Raw genomic sequence first — 26,131 nt, forward strand, 5'->3', positions numbered from 1 at the left:
TCTTAACTGGACGTAAGAAATATACAGTACTGACTAGCAGGATTAAATTATTTCTTTTTGTACAATTTTGTAAGAAGTTCAACCATCAATACGAATTCAACAATGAGATTCATACTGTAATGAAACTACAGATTCGATAGAACGATACGTTTTGAACATTTTAGATTTTCCCCTATCAGGGGAGAAAGTTAAGCCCATGTTGTTTGAAAGGTATGAACTAGAGAATGCCAATGCAGTCATTCAATCATTCATGGACTTCCGTCAAAAGCTGTGGCCACAAGTGGTATCGCATTTGAAAAAACTTCTTCTGGTGGTTACGGACCTGACTCCATACATGGTTTCAGCAATTAACCAACTAAAGCCTTTGTTCCCTAAATTGAAGCATGTGACATGTCTAGTCCATCCCCTTCATAGGGTTTGTGAATCCATAAGGAATGAATACAACATCGCAAATGAATTCATCTCCGCCCTGAAGAAGATTCTACAGAAAACTCCGAGTTGTGTTGTTGTCTACAAGGAAATCACTGGCATTCCCCTTCCAAATTTCCCAGTCATTACTCGCTGGGCATCGTGCATTCAGTGTGCAGCTGTGCTGTGTGAGAATTTTGAAAAGATTAAGGAGTTTCTGCTTACATCGGATCCAGCCAAAGCAAGTGCAATTTCCAAGGCTCAACAACTTCTGCTACCAGAAAAAATACGTAATTTGCAGACAGAACTATTTTGTGTCCATGGTTACTAGTACCTGACTGCAGCTATTAAACAACTGGAAGAACAAGGTCTCGAAAAGGAAAAACAATGGGATATTTTTACTTCAGTGAGGGACCAAAGACAAACTTGAGTCCAGTCTTCAGAACAATCCGGATGTTGAGGAATGTGCCACATCTGTAGAGTTGCCATTACAAGTGAATACGAAGTTTGCCCCACTGGTTTCTGTGGATGTCAAAAGAAGCTTTAGAACCTACAAAGATGTTCCACCTCCTAATAGAAACAGACTTATTTCTAAAAATGTAGAGGTGCTCCATGTCATGAAATACAACTGCTTCAGGTATTTTCCTATTTCTGGTGAGTGATTTGATGTATTTGCTTGTAACTCAATAACTTAGAAAAGAAGATAGATTTTTTTTTGAATTAGTTGAATAAAACAGTACCTTTATGTCCCTTTTTTTACCTGATGTTAGCACCTTTTCCCTTCCGTTTTTCATATGAAATTTGCACCTAAAAGCCCTAGCCCTGAGATAGCTTATAGATACTTGTTTTCATTTTAGGCCTATTTTTCTTCTATTGGCACAACCAAACATCTGGTGTGTGCACTTTTCAAACAAAAAAGTTCTTCCTACAATTCACATTGTAACACGACTAATTATAAGGAATTGCACTGATCTTAGAGTGCAATATATCAAGAGTCCATCCAACAGTCAAATTTTTAACAAAGATTTCTATGTGTGGTATCAATACTCAAGCCAAAAAATTTGTCTCAATAAGTGGTGTATATCGTCACTGTTTTACAATTTTAAACATTCATATGTCTGAAATTTTTCTTGAAAAAATGTTGTATTTTTAATATAATACCTTCAACCGATTCACCAACCAAATCAACTTCTATGATGAGATTTGTGAGGATATACTAAAGACAACAGGTTGGGATATAGTACCATATCTGAAGTACTTATCTGACTATTGTTTGCATGAAGGAGCTGTACCAAATGAACGGAGAGTTGCTAAAGTAGCCACTGTGTATATAGGAAGTGGTGATAGGCATAAAGCTGAAAATTACAGGCCAGTAAGTTTGACATGCATTGCATGTAAACTTTGGGAAAGCATTCTTTCTGATTATATTAGATATGTTAGCAAAATTAATAACTGGTTTGATAGAAGACTTACCTGTAGGATTCCAGCAAGATATAGCAGATTCAGGAGATCAAATGGACTGTACCACGATTGACCTATCTAAGGCATTTGATAGGGTAGATCATGGGAGACTACTGGCAAAAATGAGGGCTATTGGACTAGACAAGAGAGTGACTGAATGGGTGGCTATATTTCTAGAAATTAGAACAGGGAGAACTAGAGTAGATGAAGCTTTATCTGATCCCATAATCATTAAGAGGGGGAATTCCTCAAGGCAGTATTATTGTACCTTTATGTTTTCTTAAATATATATGATATGAGTAAAGAACTGGAATCAGAGATAAGACTTTTTGTGGATGATGCTATTCTGTATAGAGTAATAAATATGTTACAAGATTGTGAGCAACTGCAAAAAGACCTAGACAATGTTGTGAGATGGACAGCAAACCATGGTATCATGATAAATGGGGTTAAAAGTCAGGTTGTGAGTTTCACTAACAGGAGTCCCCTCAATTTTAATTACTGTGTTGATGGGCTGAAAGTTCCTTATTGGTATCACTGTAAGTACCTAGGTATTAATATAAGGAAAAGATCTTCATTAATATTAGGACAGATCTTCAATGGGATAATCACATAAATGGGATTGTAAATAAAGGATACAGATCTCTGCACATGATTATGAGGGTATTTAGGGGCTGTAGTAAGGATGTAAAGGAGAGGGCATATAAGTCTCTGGTAAGACCCCAACTAGAATATGGTTCCAGTGTATGGGATCCTCACCAAGATTACTTGTTTTGAGAACTGGGAAAAATCCAAAGAAAAGGAGTTCGATTTGTTCTGGGTGATTTCCGACAAAAGAGTAGCGTTACGAAAATTTTGCATAGTTTGAACTGAGAAGACTTGGGAGAAAGTGGACGAGCTGCTCAATTAAGTGGTATGTTCCGAGCTGACAGTGGAGAGATGGCGTGAAATGACATCAGTAGACAATAAGATCAAATGTTGGTTTTTTTTGTTTGAAGTAGGAAAGATCACAATATGAAGATAAAGTTGGAATTCAAGAGAACAAATTGGGGCAAATTTTGTTTATAGGTAGGGGAGTTAGGGATTGGAATAATTTACCAAGGGAGATGTTCAATAAGTTTCCAAATTCTTGCAATCATTTGAGAAAAGGCTAGGAGAACAACAGATAGGGAATCTACCACCTGGGCGACTGCCCTAAATGCAGATCAATGTTGATTGATTGATGTGTCATAATATCCTTGTTTTATTTTTAACTTTTCTTGCTCATTAGTTGATGATGTCCCTAATGGGGATGAAACATGTCCTAAATTAACAAATACACTGACTGACAGAGCAAATGCAACACCAAGAAGGAGTGGTTCGAAAGGGATGAAAGTTGGGAAAAAAACGGAGACGGCACGGACGAATAATTGATGTTTATTTCAAACCGATATGCAGGTTACACAATGCGCACGGCATCGACTCAGTAGGATGTAGGACCACCGCGAGCGGCGATGCACGCAGAAACACGTCGAGGTACAGAGTCAATAAGAGTGCGGATGGTGTCCTGAGGGATGGTTCTCCATTCTCTGTCAACCATTTGCCACAGTTGGTCGTCCGTACGAGGCTGGGGCAGAGTTTGCAAACGGCGTCCAATGAGATCCCACACGTGTTCGATTGGTGAGAGATCCGGAGAGTACGCTGGCCACGGAAGCATCTGTACACCTCGTAGAGCCTGTTGGGAGATGCGAGCAGTGTGTGGGCGGGCATTATCCTGCTGAAACAGAGCATTGGGCAGCCCCTGAAGGTACAGGAGTGCCACCGGCCGCACCACATGCTGCACGTAGCGGTGGGCATTTAACGTGCCTTGAATACGCACTAGAGGTGACGTGGAATCATACGCAATAGCGCCCCAAACCATGATGCCGCGTTGTCTAGCGGTAGGGCGCTCCACAGTTACTGCCGGATTTGACCTTTCTCCACGCCGACGCCACACTCGTCTGCTGTGACTATCACTGACAGAACAGAAGCGTGACTCATCAGAGAACACGACGTTCCGCCATTCCCTCATCCAAGTCGCTCTAGCCCGGCACCATGCCAGGCGTGCACGTCTATGCTGTGGAGTCAATGGTAGTCTTCTGAGCGGACGCCGGGAGTGCAGGCCTCCTTCAACCAATCGACGGGAAATTGTTCTGGTCGATATTGGAACAGCCAGGGTGTCTTGCACATGCTGAAGAATGGCGGTTGACGTGGCGTGCGGGGCTGCCACCGCTTGGCGGCAGATGCGCCGATCCTCGCGTGCTGACGTCACTCGAGCTGCGCCTGGACCCCTCGCACGTGCCACATGTCCCTGCGCCAACCATCTTCGCCACAGGCGCTGCACCGTGGACACATCCCTATGGGTATCGGCTGCGATTTGACGAAGCGACCAACCTGCCCTTCTCAGCCCGATCACCATACCCCTCGTAAAGTCGTCTGTCTGCTGGAAATGCCTCCGTTGACGGCGGCCTGGCATTCTTAGCTATACACGTGTCCTGTGGCACACGACAACACGTTCTACAATGACTGTCAGCTGAGAAATCACGGTACGAAGTGGGCCATTCGCCAACGCCGTGTCCCATTTACTCATTCGGGACAAATATTTTAGGTTCCCTATGGGAATCAACATCTACATCATTTGATGGCCAGGCAGGCATCAATTTTTGAAAATGAGACATAGCTCTCATAGTGCATTGGCACTGCTGGTGGCTTCAAGTAGCCTATGCAGTGGCCTCCACGGTATGCACTAGCCTTGCGTCTTGGGTGGTGTGCTAAGTCCCAACTGACGAGCCTAACTTAGTACACGAGGGCGAAACGCAGGCAACCAAGAATGAGTTAGCTGGAAAATTTATAATGTCCAATAACGGACCATTATATTGGTATCCCATTTATCGTTCGCTACGTGCGCAGCACAGCGGCGCATTTCACATCATGAGCACTCAGTGACATCAGTCTACCCTGCAACTGGCATAAAGTTCTGACCACTCCTTCTTGGTGTGGCATTTGCTCTGTCAGTCAGTGTACATGTAGGGAACCTCTCTGGAGGCAGCCCTGTCTGGGGAGTGACGCCCCTGCCTATGTGAGTCCCAGAGCACACTGACCCGGTGTGTAGCATCAGGTAAGGGTCCCAGCTTAGGGTTACGAGCGAAGACCTCAACAGAATCTACAGCGGAGAAGATGGACTTTGGAACGGTGGAGATTGCGGAAAAGGCAGCCCAATACTTGGGGAATAGTATGAGTACACTGTTGATCAGCAGTGTTTGTTTCCCATGTTACGGGCGGCTGCAAGGACGTCTGTTCCACATGTAAGGGGCGGCCTGAATAATTGCTGGCAGTAGCTATAAAATGTCTTTGGGATTGGCGAACCCATCATAACAATAGCCTACTATGAGTAGTGACAGTTATCAGCCTCGGAAAAGGTTAGGGGGTACCCTGCTAAAAGCGATGCGCAGTTTTTGTGCTGGGGGAGCTGCAATAAGTGGGCAACCAGCATTTAATGTTATGAAGGTGGGAATAATAAATTTTATAAGTCTGACAGAAAAATCAGAAGAGCTGATTGATTTTATTGAGAGGAAGAATGTTGCAACGATGGGACTGAGGGAGATCAAGTGGAGGGGAAAGGGAGTGAAGAGGATGAGTAGAGGGACACCCTATACTGGAGTGGAGAAAGTGAGGCAATGAATGGAGTACGAGTGATTGTTAACAAAATCCTGGATGAAAATGTGAATAAGGTACAATACTTAGGGCCTGTACTACGACAGCCAGATAAAAGTACAGTATAAATTTATTTGGTAGTTTGGACATTTATCTGGAAGTTCGGTTGAAACCGCGTACTACGACTTTCGTTTATGTGCAATCTGGGAAAATATTCTCGAGTATAGCTATGCCGAAGTTGGAGAGGCTGTTAACGCTCTTATCTGGGACTTCGCTCTTATCAGGGATGCTACTGTAAAGAATCAAGATGGCTACTCATCAAGATGAATCTACATCTGCATGATGCTGTGCGAAATTAAGTTGTTACAATGTAATTAATGTATATATTTATAAAGTATGTCATGCTTCCCGTCCAGCTATCAAAGAATTCTTAAAGATTTCCCAAGCTAGCAAGTTGTTGCTACTGAGTATGTCAGTAGCACACAAGCAATCAACCGTAAGCTTCACGGGTAGCCGTGGTCGTTAGGGCAGCATAGTTTGCTGCTAAGCAGTTTTTCGTGGGTTCGAGTCCCAATAGTCTAACATTTTTTTACCTTGTAAATGGTAATCGGTAGGGTACTAGAGGTGATAGTACACATTTCCTAATCATTAAAATGCGTGTCAAAAGCGTGGGTTCTATTCCAAATCTATCAGCAACGCACATATGGTGTAAAGGTATACGACGTTCATGACGATTCATCCGTCGAATGAGGATGTTAAAGAGGTTATATTTCTTTTACTTCATAACAACTTGCTACAAAAGTATTTACGCTAAAGTTAGATAAATGCTTGCCAGTTACTATTCTCACATTGTATTGAAAGGAAAGAAACCAACTACTTATTTAATGAGCAAACAGTAAATTGAATTAATAATAAAATTAATGATCCCACGCTGCATCAGTAGCATTAGTTATGAATATAAACTTTACTTTCGTCGTACTGCACAACCTCGTAAATAGTACTAGACAAAAATGATACATAACCTGAATCTTAACTTTTGCGTCCAGGTTACATTTTCAGTCTTTTTATTTTCTATAACAGTTTCAGTTTCGTTATACAGTTATTTCATTTTAACATTTCTTCGTATGTGTATATTTCAGTCCTAATTCTGTTTTTGACCTGGACTTCCACATTACAGCTTAATAAGAATTAGATTCTAATAATAATAATAATAATAATAATAATAATAATAATAATAATAATAATAATAATAATAATAATAATAATAATGTTATTTGCTTTACATCCCACTAACTACTCTTTTACGGTTTTTGGAGACGCCGAGGTGCCGGAATTTAGTCCCGCAGGAGTTCTTTTACGTGCCAGTAAATCTACCGACACGATATTAGATTCTAGTAATACAATTTCAAAATGAATAGAGCTAAACAAATGAAAATACCAGGGAACACATATACCACCGTGCTAAATTTCACTATATTTTCAGTAACCTTATTACCAACCCAATAAAAATGTTACTACATCTTCCGCATTACAATACCGTCGTTAAAATCCATTGGTAGTATGCAAGAAAATATTTAACTTCTAGTTTGCAAAACTGCAGCCTACGTATCTGGCTGTTTATCTGACAGTCGTAGTACGGGCCCCTAGTGATACAATGATCAGAGTACGACTAAGAACGGAAGAAGGCATGAAAAATTTCATCCCAGTTTATGCACCCCAAACTGGAAACAGTGAGGAAAATATACATGAGTTATTGGAGACACTTGAGGAAGTAATTACCGATGTGGAAATGATAGTCATGCGAAACCTCAATGCACAGGTTGGAAATGACAGAATTGGTAAAGAAGTGATTGGTTGATTAGGATGTGGAGAAAGAAACAGTGAGGGAGATAAATTGATTGATTTTTGTGAGAGAAATGGAATAACAATAGAAAGATCACTAGATATGGCTAGAGTGAAAGAAAGACAAAAACACTTACTGATTACTTTTTGGTTGAGAAAATAAGTCAGAAACAGTTAATGGATGTAACAGCACTACCAGGTAAGGCGTTTGATGGATACCACAGAGTAGTGGTGACAAAATTGAAAATAGGTAAAATTGTGAGATTAAAAGAAATAAGACAGAAGAAAATAATAGTATGGAATTAAAAGATAGAAGAACTCAGGAAATTTCAGGGGGAATTAAAACAGCACATCCCTATATCAGAAATAAAAAGTGTAGAACAGGGCCTCTCAAACACACAAAATCTCACGCGTGCAAGCAGCGGTGCAGAGTTCCTGTGCACAGTGCACCATCGGTCCCACTCGGCTTGGACCAACGCTTCGTCTCTGGGCTACTCGGCTAAGCTCAGCTCAACTCAGCTCGGATTTGGAGCGCTATGGAGCAAGTGAGGAAGAGGGAGACAGGGGGAGCGAGCGAGACAGGCGTGGGGAATGAGAGAGACAGCACTATTGCTCCAAATCAAGGAGTAGGGGTCTGCACTCTGGTCAACCAAGCAAAGTCGTCTTTTACACCGTGCACAGTGCATGCACCCTGAGAGGCCCTGGTGTAGAAGAAGAATGGACCAAATTGAAAAACACGTCTGTAAGCTGTGCAGAGATGATTTGTGGCAGAACTTCAGCGAAAGTAAAGGAAAAGGATCTTCGTGGAATCAACAGGTGAAGAGGTTGTTAAGCAAAAGAAGAAAGCATGACAAGAATGGAACAGAGATAAGAAAGAAGGAAGTAAGATTAAGTATCAGGAAATCAAAAGTAAGTGTTAAAAATGTGGTAAAAGAGGAAAAGAAATATGTTGGGAGAGATTCACACAAGACTTGGAAAGTGATGTAAATCTTCGAAAAAGGATGTTGTAGGCCTATGGATTGATAAAAAAAAAAAAAAAAAAAATCTACAAAGAACAAGTGAAGAAAGAGAGTGGAATGTATTAACAGAACCAGAGGAGATAAAGAATAGGTGGAAAGATTATTTTCATAAACTACTGAATGTGAGGAATGATGCTAAAGAGAGTAAAGTGGTAAATTAGGATGATTCAGAAAAGGAGTGTGATATTGCACCGGCAGAGGTGGAAATGGCTGTTGATGATGTTTGTTGTTTAAAGGGGAATAACATCTAGGTCATCGGCCCCTAATAGTAAGAAATGAGACTAAATGTAATGACAATTTAAAAATCATAAACTCTTCAACTGACCAGAATTCAAAACGTGATGAGGAATAAATGGATGAATATGAATTTAAAATAATCAGTGGATCCAGCTCACAATGTTGAAAGTTAAGAATAATTCCAAAATTAATCCACTAACTAGAATTCAAAAAACAGAGATGATGAACAATGATTATGAACTTAAAACAATCAATGGATTCGACCTGCAATGCCTCACCTTCTCAGAAACTATTTTAATACAATAGTACATACTGACCAAGGAGCAGCTTCCAAAGCACAATCCAGAATCAATGATGCTTGTTGTCTAAAGGGGTCCAAAATCCAGGTCAATGGCCCCTCATAATGGTACTTATCACAAGGAAAGTAAGAACCATGATATTTCGCATATAGTGGTACTAATCATAAGTAATGTAGACTTACGGTGTTCCATACACTGTGGTACTACTCTGAGGTAATGTACAGTAATACACACAGGTAATGCAGACCTATAGTGTTTCTCACATTACAGCGCCACTCATAGGCAACACAAACCCATGGTGTTCCTCACATAGAGGGTACTTATCACGGGCAACTCAGACCCACGGTGTCGCTCATATAGTGGTACTAATCACAGGCAACGCCCAAACCTGAGGTGTTCCTCACAATGGTACTGATCACAGGCAACATAAGCCTGTGGTGTTCCGCATATAGTGGTACTAATCAAGGGTACTCTAAAACCCATACTGATTCATCCTCTGTTTCTACTAATCACAAACCTATTGTGTACCTAACATAGTAGTACTACTTGCAAGTAAAGGCGACCCATGATGTTCGTTGCATGATGGTACTAATTACAAGTAGTCTCATGGTTCTAATTCAATCATCCCTTGATCACCCCTTTTAGTTGCCTCTTACAGCGGGCAGGGGATACCGTGGGTGTATTCTTCATCTGCGTCCTACACCCACAGAGGGTTTTGTGTTTGGTACATGAGAGCTATTTTATTTCGCACAAGTCCGCCGGTAAGCCGGTTAGAACACCCCCCTATCTGCCACCTGGAAGTATTCTCTCTCCCCCCTGCTACTCCAGCATAGTAGGTTTGTGGGGAAATGGCTGTTAAGCAAATGAAAACAGAAAAGCAGAAGGGATGGATGAAATATGTGTGAAAATGATAAAGGTAGCAGGGCCTATTGGTCTACATTGGTTATATAGGCTGCTAAGGTGTATATGGAGGAAAAAGCAAGTACCTGATGATTGGTATAAAGATATAATAATACCAGTATTTGAGAAAGGTGACAAGAAGATATGTGACAATTATCGAGGAAGTACCCTGCTATCAAGAGTAACCAAAATATTGGAGAGAATAATAGAAAGGATGATGAGAGGAAAGGTGGAAAGAAATTTAGAAGAAGAGCAGTATGGCTGTCAATACAGCAAGTCAATGATAGACCCTATATTTACCATGAGATTACTGATGGAAAAACAGCGAGAATAGGGAAAAGATCCCGTGATGGTATTCCTTGATCTAGAGAAGGCATATAATAGTGTTAATAGAGAAAAGGTATGGGAGCCCTGGAAAGGAAGAGGATGTAGAAAGCAATCAAAGGAACTAGTGAAAGCAATGTATAAGAATTGTTCCACTTGTGTCCAGACTAAGTGGGGAGAACAGATTGGTTTAGAAAGCAAACTGGGCTAAGACAGGGAAGTGTACTGTCTCCATTTATGTTTGTAGTGGTTACGGATGACATTCTAAAAGACACAACGGCAAGATATGGAGGGGATATGAAAATATTGTTGTTTGCAAATGACACAGTGATCTGGGGAGTCAACAATACAGAAGTGCAAATCCAACTACAGGATTTAAAATAACAATATTGAGAAATATGATATGAAAATTAGTGCGGAGAAGAGCAAAACAGTGGTGATTACAAGAGAAGAAAGAGAAGGAAAAGGAATAATTAGTATCAGGGGACAAAACCTTGAGGTTGTTGAATACCGTATTTACTCGCGTATTAGACCCCCCTTTTTTCCCCACATTTACAGCCAAAAACGTAAGGAGGGTGTCCAATATGTGATAAACTCAAATTTTGCGCAGTGAACACAACCTGTAGGCTATAAAAAGCTATAAATTGTACATGTATATATTCAACACTATTCTTTAACAAACATATGAATGTATTCTGAGTTTTACTGGCTATTTTTGTTGGAAGGCAGTATTTCTAAATTTAAAGAGAATAAATGGTGAACACATGACTTTTAGGCCTACATATAAAGTAAATAGTCAGTTTCAGTTACTCTTATTTCACGTCATTCATTTCATCTCATTAACTCCTCTGAGGTTGACATCAGGAAGGGAATCCGGTTGTAAAAACTCGCTAGGAAAATTCGTCTGACTTCATACTCGACCCCATAGAGAAAAGGGATAAGGATATCGTATTATGCAATATTAATATAAAAGAAAATGGCAGTCATATGTGTCTGTCAGTTAAGCAGTAAGCCTACCACACAGTAAACCTGATCACTGAGGTAGAATATATTTGAATTATCGTAGTCTTGTGCCGCCAACTTCCCTGCTACCAGCGTGTTGTCATTCCAAATGACGTCATCTTCACGGCAATCGCAAGTATTCAAGATCCCATCTTTTTGCAACTTAAAAAATAGTTCTTTTCCCGGTTATAGAGTCCAGACAGTGAGAATCTATTCACAAATGGTTTCTGGAGATGATCTCTGTTATTCCTAGTTGGTGTATGTTTACGTAATGAACTTACACCCAATTTCTTGAAGTTTAATCAAAACAAGAACAATACATCTTTTTAGCACTGAAAAACCCAGTTTAAAACAAATTCACTATGGATTAGAAATGAAATTAAGTTCCTATTTAGGAAAAAATGTCTACTTAATACTAATTTACATGAAGCACATCTGTCTGCTTCGTCCACCCTAACCCCTTTAGAATGGGATTCTTTTCAGAAATTTGCAAATATGAAAATAGCCAATGTAATCACCAAAAAACAGACCACTCTAGACAACAAATTCAACATACTCATGCGTAATAAGAATTCTAGTAGAAACTCGCCTTCATATAATAGGCATACTAATGATTCAGTTTCGGGAAACTTGAAGTTTCACGACCCTGTTATAAATCTTTCCGAGATCCAACTCAGCGCCTCAGATATTAATATCTTGGAAAAAGGCCCTAAATTTAATTGGCCTACTACCTTTAAATTAAAAGATGCTATTGCCATTACAGCAGAAGCTGAAAATGCTATACAGAAATTGCCAGTTGGCAATCAAACAGAAATTAGATTCAATGTTTGTAAAAAAAACCTCTCTAACCTAATTGAAATCAATAAATCTACAGCTCCTTTATTCCCTTAAAAAAGCCACTGATTCTTTGAAACAAAAAAATCAACGAGAATGATCTGATAGTTACAAAAGCGGACAAGGGTAAGAAGAAAGAGACCTATGTGCAAAAAATCAAAACGTTTTTTGGAAAACTTGTTTAAATTGATCAAAAAAGGTCCAACTAATAATATTCAAAAGAATTTAAAACAAATATTGAAGCAAACATCCTTCATTCTCAGTGACTACGATTCTCAGAAACTAATCAACATGAACGCCAGTATTCCTGCAGCCAAAGCATTACCTAAAGTCCATAAAACCAATATTCCCATAAGACCCATAATTAACTCTAGGAACAGCCCAACTTACAAGACTTACAAATTTATTCACAATTTTTTTTTAAATATTACAAGTCTGAGAACAACACCTCTATTAGGAATTCTATAGAATTTTGTAATTTGACCAAAAGCCAAGTGTTACAACCACAACATAAAATGTACTCTTTTGACATAAAAAACATGTATTCAAAATATATCGGCCAAAAAACCTTAAAGATAATGAAAGACAATTTTCATAAACATAGTAAATTAAGCACACAGGAAATTGAAGAGTTCTTAAACGTTTTAGAATTTGTAACTTCTAACAATTATTTCACCTTTAATGGCAATTATCTATAAGCAGGACAGTCTTCCTATGGGGATAATGGCAGAAATTTATTTGGACCATTTGGAAAATACCTTTTTTTTTTTTTTTGCTAGGGGCTTTACGTCGCACCGACACAGATAGGTCTTATGGCGACGATGGGACAGGAAAGGCCTAGGAGTTGGAAGGAAGCGGCCGTGGCCTTAATTAAGGTACAGCCCCAGCATTTGCCTGGTGTGAAAATGGGAAACCACGGAAAACCATTTTCAGGGCTGCCGATAGTGGGATTCGAACCTACTATCTCCCGGATGCAAGCTCACAGCCGCGCGCCTCTACGCGCACGGCCAACTCGCCCGGTTTGGAAAATACCAAGATTCATAATAAAATCGAAGGAATTGTGTTCTAGACGCGCTAAGTTAACGATACGTTTGCCTTAATAGATCACATTACCAATAATGATATCATCTTTGAACAACTAAATGTGGTTGACCCATGGATCAAGTTTACTTCCGAAGTTGAAAATTTTTTTGCTATTGTTTTACGTCGCACCGACACAGATAGGTGTTATGGCGACGAAGGTATAGGAAAGGCCTAGGAGTGGGAAGGAAGCGGCCGTGGCCTTAATTAAGGTACAGCCCCAGCATTTGCCTGGTATGAAAATGGGAAACCACGGAAGCCCATTTACAGGGCTGCCAACAGCAGGGTTCAAACACACTAAACCCACTATCTCCCGGATGCAAGCTCACAGCCGCGTGCTCCTAACCGCACGGCCAACTCACCCGGTGAAGTTGAAACCAATAATTCTTTAAACTTTTTAGCTCAAACAAATTTTCTTGTACTGTTTCACTTGAAATGTGAGTTCCCCTCACCATAATTTGTAAAATTTACTGAGTTTACGAGCTCCTGACATTGCACAGTTTCTGAGCTTACGGGATTCTCAATTGTAAATTCACGAGTTTCTCAGATCTTCTGGTAGAGAGTTCATTGTATTTTCTGTTATGTTTTTAGTTTAAAATAACCTAATACAGGAAGAGAAAGAAAGAAAGTTTAACTTTGATTTTTGTTAGCAATACTTAAAGTTCGGTTTGTGCCTTGTCCAGCAATTCACCCCACATGCTCCTTTCCCTGTCTGAACTATGGAAAACACGGTGGTAATAATAATAATAATAATAATAATAATAATAATAATAATAATAATAATAATAATAATAATAATGTATGTCCAACTCTTGTAACATTTCTATATGGAGTCTAATTTAAAGATAAAAATTTCATTGTTCCGTATTGAAAGTATTAACGTTAAAAATTATATAATTGAAAGAGGTTCAACCTATTCAATACATAGGAAAGAAATGTAGTGATTACATTTTTATTTAATAGTAAATATAAATGGGACCGGTTTCGATCCTAGTCCAGGTCATCGTCAGCCGTAAAAACATGTAAAACAATGCATATGAAAAAGAAAAAGAATTAAACTCTGGATCGGTATAAGATGAAACAGTACGTAATATTAAGAATGGTAGTATGGCACACGCAATGATAGGCGAAGTCTCACAATGTTTATGAATATTGGAGAACAGTCAAAAGGGTCAGTTCCCACACTCTGTCAGGCACAAAGTCACAACACTATCAAATAATATATGAAGATTGTGTTGTGACTTTGTGCCTGACAGAGTGTGGAAACTGACCCTTTTGACTGTTCTCCAATATTCATAAACATTGTGAGACTTCGCCTATCATTGCGTGTGCCATACTATCATTCTTAATATTACGTACTGTTTCATCTTATACCGATCCAGAGTTTAATTAATCTTTTTCTTTTTCATATGCATTGTTTTACATGTTTTTACGGCTGACGATGACCTGGACTAGGGTCGAAACCGGTCCCATTTATATTTACTATTAAATAAAAATGTAATCACTACATTTCTTTCCTATGTATTGAATAGGTTGAACCTCTTTCAATTATTTAATTTTTAACGTATATGGAGTCTGTTATGAAGCGAGATGAACCATCTCAGCGAGTTTTTACGACTAGATGCCCTTCCTGATGTCAACTTCATCAGATGAGTTAATAAGATTAATTGAATGACGTGATATATGATAGCAGGAAGGAAGATAGTGAAACCTAATGCCAGCACATAGCCTAGTACTGACGAAGAGCACCAAAGTGTCTACTCAAGGCTTATTGCCCCCGCCTATGAACAATTCATCATCAACAATGTCATATGCCCTCACTCCATTTGAACAATGTGGAGAGGTTTGGAATTGAATATATTTGGTTTTTTTTTTTTTTTTTTGCTATTTGCTTCACGTCGCACCGACACAGATAGGTCTTATGGCGACGATGGGACAGGAAAGGCCTAGGAATGGGAAGGAAACGGCCGTAGCCTTAATCAAGGTACAGCCACAGCATTTGCCTGGTGTGAAAATGGGAAACCATGGACAACCATCTTCAGGGCTGCCGACAGTGGGGTTTGAACCCACTGTCTACTGGATGCTATTATTTTTTTTTTTGCTACTTGCTTTACATCGCACCGACACATATGTCTTATGGCGACGATGGGATAGGAAAGGCCTAGGAGTTGGAAGGAAGCGGCCGTGGCCTTAATTAAGGTACAGCCACAGCATTTGCCTGGTGTGAAAATGGGAAACCATGGAAAACCATCTTCAAGGCTGCCAACAGTCGGGTTTGAACCCACTATCTCCCGATTACTGGATACTGGCCGCACTTAAGCGACTGCAGCTACCGAGCTCGGTAGTCCTGGATGCAAGCTCACAGCTGCGTGCCTCTAACCGCATGGCCAACTCGCCCGGTGGAATTGAATCTAGGCTTTAGCCATGCAATCTAGTGACTGGACAGACATACCTTGTACCTCTGTTAAATATGTTTTCTGAATATCATTTTTGCCTTGTTTGATTATATGTCTTTAGAATATCTAAGTTTAGTTCTCATTGGCTTTGAACAAATCATTCCTATTATTTAACATTTAAACTCAATAATTTTCCACAATTATGAATGGTATCATTGGCAAACAGTCTAGCTTATCTGTTACATAAACAATTATAAGGATAAACCACGAGGAGGAACGAATGAATGATGAATATGGGTGTTGTAGATTTAAAAAACTAATAAAGGATTTACCATGCTCATTATTGAGTTTGATGAGTTCAAGGCGGACTGTCCACACTTCCCAAGGAATGCATTCAGGTTGAAATGGCCACCTGTTCTTTTTCTTTTGAAAAAATTCCAAGGATATCTGACCAGATCCAGGTCCATCATTGCATCTCAAAGCTTCAGAAAACTCTGAAATGTCTCTCTTCAGAGTCCGATCAAGATTATCGGATGAACAACAGACCTGAAAATATTTTTAAAAATACACATAAATACACCTATACATTTGCACACAGAAATAAACCAATGAATTTCAAATTACTTACGTAAGTAAAATCTATGAAATCACAGTCAACATCTGAGTACCCAACAGTTCCAACAGAATAGCTGCCTTCATGTTTGTATCGGAATTTTCCCAAGGATCGATGAAAGAGAACAGTATGGAACAGACTTGCCACAGCTTCATCTACTTGTCGGCCTTCAACAGTCTTTTTAGGCAAAGAGAAAAAGGAAGGAAAAAGCCTGTTAATATGAGCATTACAAAATAATGAACATAACAGTATAATAATCTGAATTTCAAAGGCAAAAACCTTCATTTTAGAAGCAAATTTTGAAAGACAAATAAATTCTAAGATTTGTGCTAGCAGTTGTTACCAGTACATGCATTCCATCAGAGGGAGCAAGTGAAAATGGGTCTTTACCTAGGTTAATTGGACTGGTAATCAGAGATGGAGGAGCCATTAAAAGCAGTGATTTTTTTTTTGCTATTGGTTTTACGTTGCGACATAGATAGGTCTTATGGCGGCGATGGGATAGGAAAGGCCTAGGAGTGGGAAGGAAGCAGCTGTGGACTTAATTAAGGTACAGCCCCAGCATAAGCAGGAAATTAATCAACTACCTCTCTCAGGCCAACATCACTTGTCACCACCTACCTACAAGTCTAGCTATTTGCCTGTTCTGTCTTAGGTAATGAGACTTGTGTTTTGTTCCTATGTTTGTTTCATTATGAGCAGTTGCTACTTTCAATTAATCTATAATTTTAGGAACTAGGGAGATGAAGTAATCAGTCCCTTAAACTTATTGTGCGAGTGAGAACTCTTTGGATAACCTTTGATGCAAGTGTGTTACGGATGTAATGGACTAGTATAACCTGGAAAAATGTCTCTAAACACATGGGTAAATAGTAAAAATATCGAGCTTGATTAGTAAGTGGTGGCATTATTCTTATTATTATTATTATGACTTGTGAGGTGTGGCTATACACGCTGGTATTTCGATGAAGTTGTTTACATCTATTATTATTATCTACATAGTTATGTATGCCAGATTGTCAGTATGGACTTTATTTGGTATAAATCGTGGTTGTATCATTTATTATTTGTGTGTTGTATGATCTGTCTTGTGTAACAGAACATGTGAGGTTATGTCATGATAATTCTGCTGTATGTTTATTAATACGACTTTATTCAATCTAAGAACAAATAATTCATAGTATATAATTTATTATTACCTGTAAATATGATGTATAAATTCACTGTAATGTTGTGCAACAATAGGCTTTTGTCACTCAAGTTTTACAGACTGTTCTTTTGAATTGTATATAGGTTACTGAAGACTCGGGAAGATACCAGAAAGAATGTTGTGTCATACTTTTCTGGAAGTCTCGCCAGGCAAGGTATATAAAGGATGGTCTTGGGTTGTTTAGTCGAATTATTAGTGAGAATCGTTAGGTAAGTATGTAAACTCATGTTGTGGTTTTGCCGTTGAAGTGGTTATGTTGTGTATTCCGTAATTGGATGACATGCTAATGTGGCAGTCGATTGAGTTCAAGATGGTGGTTCATTTGATGTGCAACTATTAGTGTGTATACCGAGTGGTACAGCTGCCCCTATTCACTCAGTTTTATGCAACCTGCAGCTTACAGCCTAACCTAAAAACATTTACCTTAGCTATTAACAGCGATGTCTGGTCTTACTACGCTTTCTATAATTCGTCTATTCATGTCAACGAAATCAGCATTAAAGATAAAATACCGAATAATGGTAAAGAATCAAGAACATTCTGTATCACAGAAATTTCATGTACAGAGAGTATCATGGCTCTCGTTTTGCAGGTACTCTGTTATGTTTGTTTCTAAGTAGCTCTTAAAAGAGGTATTTGCAGTAAAATAAACTGTTACCGACAGAGGTGCAATGGGCTTGTGCATGGCCATTCGATTAATGAAGCAAATTTTCAAACTGACCACCTCCTCGTTAATGCACATCTGAGCATGATACAGGTGAGTCATTCTTGCTTCCTGCAATGTATGTGATGTAACCTGCCTGCACTTTGCTCTAAAGATTACTATGTGCTGTTTCATGTGCCCTACGTATGAAGTCCACCCGTTCTTCGAGTCGAACCTGTGTAGTTGGCTGAATAGGTGTGTTATAATATTTATTTCTTAGTCTGTTTACCCTCCAGGGTTTGTTTTCCCTCGGACTCAGCGAGGGATCCCACCTCTACTGCCTCAAGGGCAGTGTCCTGGAGCGCGAGACTTTGAGTTGTAGGATACAACTGTGGAGAAGGACCAGTACCTCACCCAGGCGGCATCACCTGCTATGCTGAACAGGGACCTTGTGGGGGTTGGGAAGATTGGAAGGGATAGACAAGGAAAAGGGAAGGAAGCGACCGTGGTACTATCCGGGAATTTGCCTGGAGGAGAAGTGGGTAACCACGGAAAATAACTTCCAGGATGGCTGAGGTAGGAGTTGGACCTCCTCTCCCCAGTTGACATCCCGAGGCTGAGTGGTCCCGTTCCAGCCCTTGTACCACTTTTCAAATTTCGTGGCAGAGCCGGGAATAGAATCCGGGCCTCCAGGGGTGGCAGCTAATCATGCTAGGTGTGTCATAATGCTGAGAATAAATGCAGTGCGCTTCATTCGTTGTAGCCCTTTGCCATATGAAAGTTGCATGTTGTTATTCCTTTCTGATGAATGCTTTCTTTTTAAAGGTGAAAAGTGACTTTTGAGACTTAAGGAAGTTAAATCTTAATAAGTTAAACCTTAATTACTAATGCTTTAAGAGTATAAAAATAAAAAGCTTGTAAATAGAATCGAACTCTAGTTCTGTCAAAGAAAACGCAGGCTGACTGCGTTTAGTAGCACGTAGCCACTCCAGGTGACGAAAAATAGGTCTCCTATCTCTCTACTATTGGAATAATCTACGCCATCAGTTCAAAAATGATCTTGTATGTTACAAGTTCTGAACCCGAAAGTGCAGACAGGTTTACCTCACTGCAAACACCACAGTATGCTAAAGAATCATGTCTCTCTTATGCCCAGATAGTTGTAACCATTTCCTACATGTAGAGTATGTACCTATTACTTGGTTAAATTAGTCCAGCATAATGTTTCAGGTGGTATTCCAGTGAATTTTTTGTAGTCGGTGTTTACATTACGATAATTATTATGTCTATTTATTATAACTTCCTTAGAAGAATATCTGAGACTTCAGAAAATTCAAGTCTTCATAAAGGATGCCTAGATGAGTACGAAATGAAAATTAAGAGAGTCATGACTCAAAAAGGATTCGAATCCACTAAACCATGTAGCTTGTCCACGGACATCTAATATGCCTAATTCTGCGCAGTTACTTCCTGCATGAACGTCTAGCTCTTACAACTCTTTATTCAGGAGGAGAGCTTAAGTTCTCGCTTCGTAAAGTTACTGATGTGTTACAGCCATACGGTTAGTTTTATGACTTCACTGAGCGCTGTAATGGTAGTAACTACATGGCGTAAGCTATCACATTTGCTGTACAGCATCTGCGTGCCATAGATTATAAAATACTGTGAAAAACATGTTTCTATCAATTTCGATGTAATGATCATTCGATGTAATGAGACTATACAAAATGGCTGTGAATTGACATGTCTGTAATTGGCCCTGACCTATCACATTATCTCTGATACTGTGACCACTCTTTTCCATCAAAAGAAATGGCATCTTGGAGCAATCAGGTGTGCAATTCTCTACCAACAGCTAAAGGAGTGGCAATAGTTTGTACAGTACAGTAACATTTCTTCAAACTGACTGGAGTATTGGACTCCGCTCTACATGAAATGGTACAGTGTTTTTGAAATGGGCCTCACTTACTGCCTCTTGTACCCATATTGGGCTAACTGACATAAAATAGCCATTAGATGTTGCGCAAGATAGGACTAAGGGACATTTAATTGCTAGCAGGTTGCGTATGTTCGGGAAAGAATAGGGGCAGCTGTACCACCCGGTATAATTTGTAAATAAAACAGAGTATACAAATGACAGCATCTTGTGTGTGTGTGTGTCTTTGTGAATATGATAAGTGGAGGCCGTGACAGGATGTGAGAATAATTTTCGGCAGTCAACAAGAGTGTAAGTGGAAAACAGAATAAAATGAAAGTGATACTGGCAAATATGTCTGTAAAACAACTTCACGACAAACTCGCATAACAAAGTCTTCCGACGAAACCACGGAAAACCATCTTAAGGGCTGCTGACAGTGGGGTTCAAACCCACTATCACCCAGATACGAGCTTACAGCTGCGCGCTCCTAACCACATGGTTAACTCGTCTGTACATAACTACATAAATTGTAATAATAATAAATAATAATAAAAAACACTGGCATTAAAATACATACAATCGAAAACAGAACACGTTTCAGAGAAGTAACACGAAAGTCAGGATTTCAGGAGAGAAAGAAATGAACAACTGGAAGAAAATGGACTCAAAAGGAAAAGGAACAACATTCTCAGAAAATGACGGAAGTTTGGAAACGACGAAAGTTAAATGCAAAGAAAAGTAACCAAAGTTGATTTATTATACCCTAAAAAGTGTTATTCGAATAATAATAATAATAATAATAATAATAATAATAATAATAATAATAATAATAATAATAATAATAATAATCGAGCTCAATACTTTCATTATTTACTCATGGGTTAGAGAATTGTTTCTTAGTTATACTAGTCCATTACACTTTCATCAAGTTCTGCCTCATGCTTCAGAACAGGGAATTTAGGAGTTTAATTCCTGGAACAACACACATTCGCGAAGTGACCTGTTAGATGATGTTTGTATACCAGAAATGTGTTGGAGTTTCATTCATTCATGGTGTATGTGCCGTCATGGGGGACACATGCCTTTCCCTTGAATCTTTCTTAATCTATCTCCGTCGCCATAAGACCTATGTGTGTCGGTGCGACGTAAAGCAAAAAAAAAAATATATCTATCTCGCACCTTAGCATGAAATTTCTTAAATGATTCCAAGTTGGCCACAACGAGCAGCCTTTGATACTGTTTGTGAGAGCGGCGTCAATCCTTTACACACACTGTTATTTTCATAGTTTCACCAGGGAATGAGTCCAGGGAAAGATGTAACGGACTCCTCAGCAGCAACAGGGATAACTTTTGTTGCAAGTCCCACAGCATCGTCTATGCTCCTGCTATTCAAGTCGTTAAAGACAATTACTTGGCCAATTAGGACATTCCAGAATTCACTGAGAAGGAGCCTTGATGAATAACTGATTCAGCAAAGTAGGAAACATAGGAAAACATTCACTGTCACAGAAGTCATCACGTACATCCCCACCAAACCAGGAATGAGCGCATGGCTGCACAAACTAACATCAAAGCAGGAGAAAGTTCTGTGCACTACACTAAAATGAGTTTGTCCTCCTGTATTCAAAATGTGTTACAACTCGCCCAGCTCCCTTCTTCTGGGGCAAGGCATTTCAGAGCCCCATGATATTAAAATCACCCAACAGGAAGAAAGGCGGAGGGAGCTAATCAATAACGTCAATTACATGATTGACACTGAGAGGCTGGCCTGGTGGGAAATGTACATTACAAACTGTAGTCCTGACAGGCAACAAACAGCACTTGGTTCTTAGCAAAACCGCCTCGCTGTACGTATCACAATGAGTAAAGAAACCAATGGCACTGGAAACACAGTTGCAGTGGCGTATGCTTGGATCAAGACGTGGGCTACCACTAGACTTAGATTACCCCTTTTCGATAGTTGGTTTAGTGAACGTCAAGCCTTAAGCGTTTTGAGCTGCAGCCGATAGCCAACGGAGAAGCCTGTTGTGTTGTCAAGGCTGCTTCACAAGCTACTGCCCTGGCCTCTGCCAATACTCAACACCTGATCAGTCGAGATGGTAGCCTAATGTTTAGCAAACTGAAGTCCCGCTTTGTGGCTAAGTGGATAGAATGCTTGCCTTTGGTCCGATGGCCCTGGTTCAATTTTCAGAATCAACCCCCTAATACTGTTAATTCCCCTGGCTTTGGGACTGCGTATTTTTGACATCTTCCCCATTCATTTTATCCTCATTAGGTCACTACCAAACCTATACAGATGCCATGAATAATAATAATAATAATAATAATAATAATAATAATAATAATAATAATAATATCGTTAAATAAAAATGTTGAATTTCACAGCGGTCGTACCCATCATTCACCGGTAATTGGCTCCCTCAGGAGATCAGTGGTGGTGTCCGACCCATGATCATGGGTTCGATTCCAAACAACAAAAAAGAACACTAAACCTGAAAGATTGCATTTCATTTTAGCAAGTCTACCTATAGAAATAAAACTATATTACTCCTATAAAAGCAGCCCTGCAGTGTCTTCCTACAAGGATGTAGAAGTAAACGCGAGTGAAATAACAGCACTCTTATCTATATAATTAAGTCAGAAGGATGAGGTGAGGAGGTATATACGATGAATAACGCATGGTTGATAGTTAGCAGTGGCGATCTGACGGACCGAAGCCTAGCACACCTATCCTTCCCGGTCCCCGCGCCTATCAGGCATACAGCAGGAAGCCGTGTGCGTGAGTCGAGGAGAGAGAGTCTGGGCTGCAATATCAGTCTCCGAAGCCTTGTTCTCAGAAATGTGTGTGGCGTTTTTTCTCATTGCTTTCAAGTTCTGTAAATGGAACAATGTGCCAATTGCTTACAGTATAATGTGCTTTAGAATTCCATCGTTCTCATTTATTTTTTTTGCTAATGGCTTTACGTCGCACCAACACAGATAGGTCTTATGGCGATGATGGGATAGGAAAGGCCTAGGAATTGGAAGGAAGCGGCCGTGGCCTTAATTAAGGTACAGCCCCAGCATTTGCCTGGTGTGAAAATGTGAAAAACCATCTTCATGGCTGCCGACAGTGGGATTCGAACCCACTATTTCCCGGATGCAAGCTCACAGCCGTGCGCCGCTAACCGCACAGCCAACTCGCCTGGTCCATCCTCATTTGAGGTTTTTTTTGCTATTTGCTTTACATCGCATCGACACAGATAGGTCTTATGGCGACGATGGGATAGGAAAGGCCTAGGAATTGGAAGGAAGCGGCCGAGGCCTTAATTAAGGTACAGCCCCAGCATTTGCCTGGTGTGAAAATGGGAAACCACGGAAAACCACCTTCTGGGCTGCCGACAGTGGGGCTCGAACCCACTATTTCCTGATTACTGGATACTGGCTGCACTTAAGCGACTGCAGCTATCGAGCTCGGTAAATTTGAGGTTTAGGCTTCACTGATAGCCTTGGTAGCCCTCAGTATACACCACTGAAGTTGGCATAATCCCATTCTTTTGAGTATAATCTAACATTTCTCGAGACCATATGATGATTTATTCAAGATTAGTTTCTTGAATACAGGCTATATTTGCCACGAACTGATTGATTGGCTGGCGCAGCTCAGTAAAATGCCTGTCATTAGCATTACAATTCCACTGTAAAAGAGCCACAGTGTGGTTTCATTGCCAAAGGCGGTAGGATCACACTTTCAGGCTTTGACTCTTAACACTGTTGCTTACTGGAGCAACTGCCACCTTGTTAGTTTTCACGCAGTAAGCTGTTTCCCAATCTAAACACTGCTTCCGTCTCCATCCAAGGATGGAGGTAAACCCTCAAAACCTGCGAGACGCTTTTCTTGTGCAGGGAGGTGTTGTCCTACAAGGGAGTGCACTGGCTTAGGACCAGATGCTCCACCAGGCGCTGACAGATGGTATCAGCGAGGGAGCACCTGCAAAGGGCTCCCTTTTTTCCCCCACCTTTTATTCTTGTTTAGACAGGCTTGGAGGGATATCCCCAGTCCTGGTTGATGAAGCCACCTCCGCTGGATTAGATTAGGGTTTTGCCAGACTTTGGGGGGTGGGGGAGGCTAATCCCTCCCTGCTGTGCTGGCTTAGTTGCCTTGTCCTGCTCAGGCTTCTTTGTGGCTGAAGGTGGGTTAGATCCACCTTGAGGCTTTTACTTTTTGCACTGTTGCTTACTGGAGCAACTGCTGCCTTGGGTACAGCGATCTTAGCAGGTGTAGATGGAACAAACTATGAACTTGATAGACTCTGAGCCATAATGCTATAATCTATCTACACTGAAGGAGGATTGATGGAATTAAACTTCTCAGCAGTAACAGGGATTACTTCTGTGGCATGTGCCACATCATCACCTATGCTCCGGCTATCTGAGTCATTAAAGACGGATAGTGGTGCGTACTTGGTCAATCAGCTAATTTCAGAATTCACCAAGGAGGAGCGTTTATGGATATCTGTTTCAACAAAGTAAGAACAACAGGAAAATGGTCACTGTCACAGAGGTCATCATGATCATTCCCACCGACATGGGAACGAGCGCTCGGCTGTACTAACATCAAACCGTAAAAAAGTTTCATGCACTACACTAAAGTGAGTTGGTTCCCTTGAATTCAAAATGCAGAAATCCAGCTCCCCCAACTTCCCCTGAGGCAAGGCATTTCAGAGCCCCATAATGGACAATGAGTATTAAAACCTATTAAAACCACTCAATAGGATGAAAGGCAGTGGGAACCAATCAATAAGGCAAATTACATCAGTGATAATGAGAGGCTGGCTGGTGGGAAATATACGTTACAAACAGTAGACATGACAGGCAACAAAACAGGTACCGCTATTCCCCCCCCCCCAGCTCGGTTCTTAGCAAAACCGGATCGCTGTATTTATCAGAATGAGTGAAGATACCAATGCCACCAGAAACCCGGTTGGCATAACCCCGTTCTTTTGAGTATTATCTAAAATTTCTCTCAAGACCATATAATGAAATGGTCCGAGATTAGTTTTTTGAATGCAGACTATAACCTACTTGCTGCGACCTGATTAGCTGGCGAGCCTCAGTAAAATGCCTGTCTTAACTGTTACAGTGGAACTGTAACAGTGCGATAGTGTGGTCTCTTGCTTGTTTGTGGTAGGTTTCAAGCAGCGAGATGTCTCCTAACCTAAATACTGCTTCTGTCTCCATATGAGAATGGAGGTGAACCCTCAAGACCTCTGAGATGCTTCTCAGCGGTGGGGGTTCCTCCTATGCGGGAAGTGCACTGACTTAGGAACAGATGCTCCACCAGGCGCTGGCACACAGGATGGATGAGGGAGCGCCCCCATTCTTACCCACCTTTTGTTCTTATTTAGATGGGCTTGGGTGAGTATGTGAGTTAGACCACACCTTCAAGGTTTTACTCTTTGCAGTGTTGCTTACTGGAGCAACTGCCACCTTGGGCACAGCAATCTTAGAAGGTACAGGTGGAACAAACAATGAACTTGACAAACTCTGTGCTCTAATGCTACAATCTATCTGCACTGGAGAGCATTCATGGAATCAAACTTCTGACATGCTTCTTATGAAAGACCATCCAGAGTCTTAATTTCCTGGATATTCTTCTCACTGAGATAGACAGGACAGTCTCTATCTTGAGGAGAATGAATACAATGGCAGTTGGTGTACAAGCTTGGGAGGTATGCATTGTTCCATGACATGAGCTTCTTTTCCACAAGTAGCACAGATAGATTTATTACAAGTAATAAACTTCATTGGGGTTCCGTACCGACTTTGAATATCTAAGACGAAATTTTTAGAATTCTTTTAGAATTTAGTCTTAGAGATACATAGATTTGCTTGAAAAACCATGCTTCTGAATCTCCAGCAATTATAGCACCACATTGGAGGTGGAATGTATGGCCTCACACTGCAACGATTGATTGTTACCTTGACTTTCTCTGGCAACATTGCCAATTTGAAGGAGAATGACGACAGCCACTGGTGGAAACATCTTTGCCATTGACTTTGCGCATAATGCACCTGAAGTGTCATTCCACAGTTCTTCATATCCTCCATCAGTTCATCGTCAGTGTTCAAGTTCAGGTTGTGGTGAAGAATCACTCCACAAACCAAACCAGATTCAGAGATTTGTTCTCTTCCACTCTTTTTACAGGAAGATCATCACAGTGGTGATACATGAGCTGCGGTGCGAGTCTTCAACGCTTACCACGGCACATCATGTCTTTTTAAGGTCCTCAA

At 40.3% G+C, this 26,131-nt stretch overlaps 1 protein-coding gene across 1 annotated transcript in view; it reads right to left on the minus strand.

The window, feature by feature from the left end:
• Positions 1-26,131, minus strand: part of Atg101 (autophagy-related protein 101) — a 99,346-nt gene that overhangs the window by 63,829 nt on the left and 9,386 nt on the right. The window contains exons 2-3 of the mRNA XM_067141008.2: positions 16,103-16,264; positions 15,807-16,020 (exon numbers count right to left, since the gene is read on the minus strand). Coding sequence (XP_066997109.1) covers positions 15,807-16,020; positions 16,103-16,264 — 376 coding nt within the window. The remainder of the gene's footprint in view (positions 1-15,806; positions 16,021-16,102; positions 16,265-26,131) is intronic.

The sequence above is a fragment of the Anabrus simplex genome, chromosome 2 (genome assembly GCF_040414725.1).
Source record: "Anabrus simplex isolate iqAnaSimp1 chromosome 2, ASM4041472v1, whole genome shotgun sequence".
Lineage (NCBI taxonomy): Eukaryota > Metazoa > Arthropoda > Insecta > Orthoptera > Tettigoniidae > Anabrus > Anabrus simplex.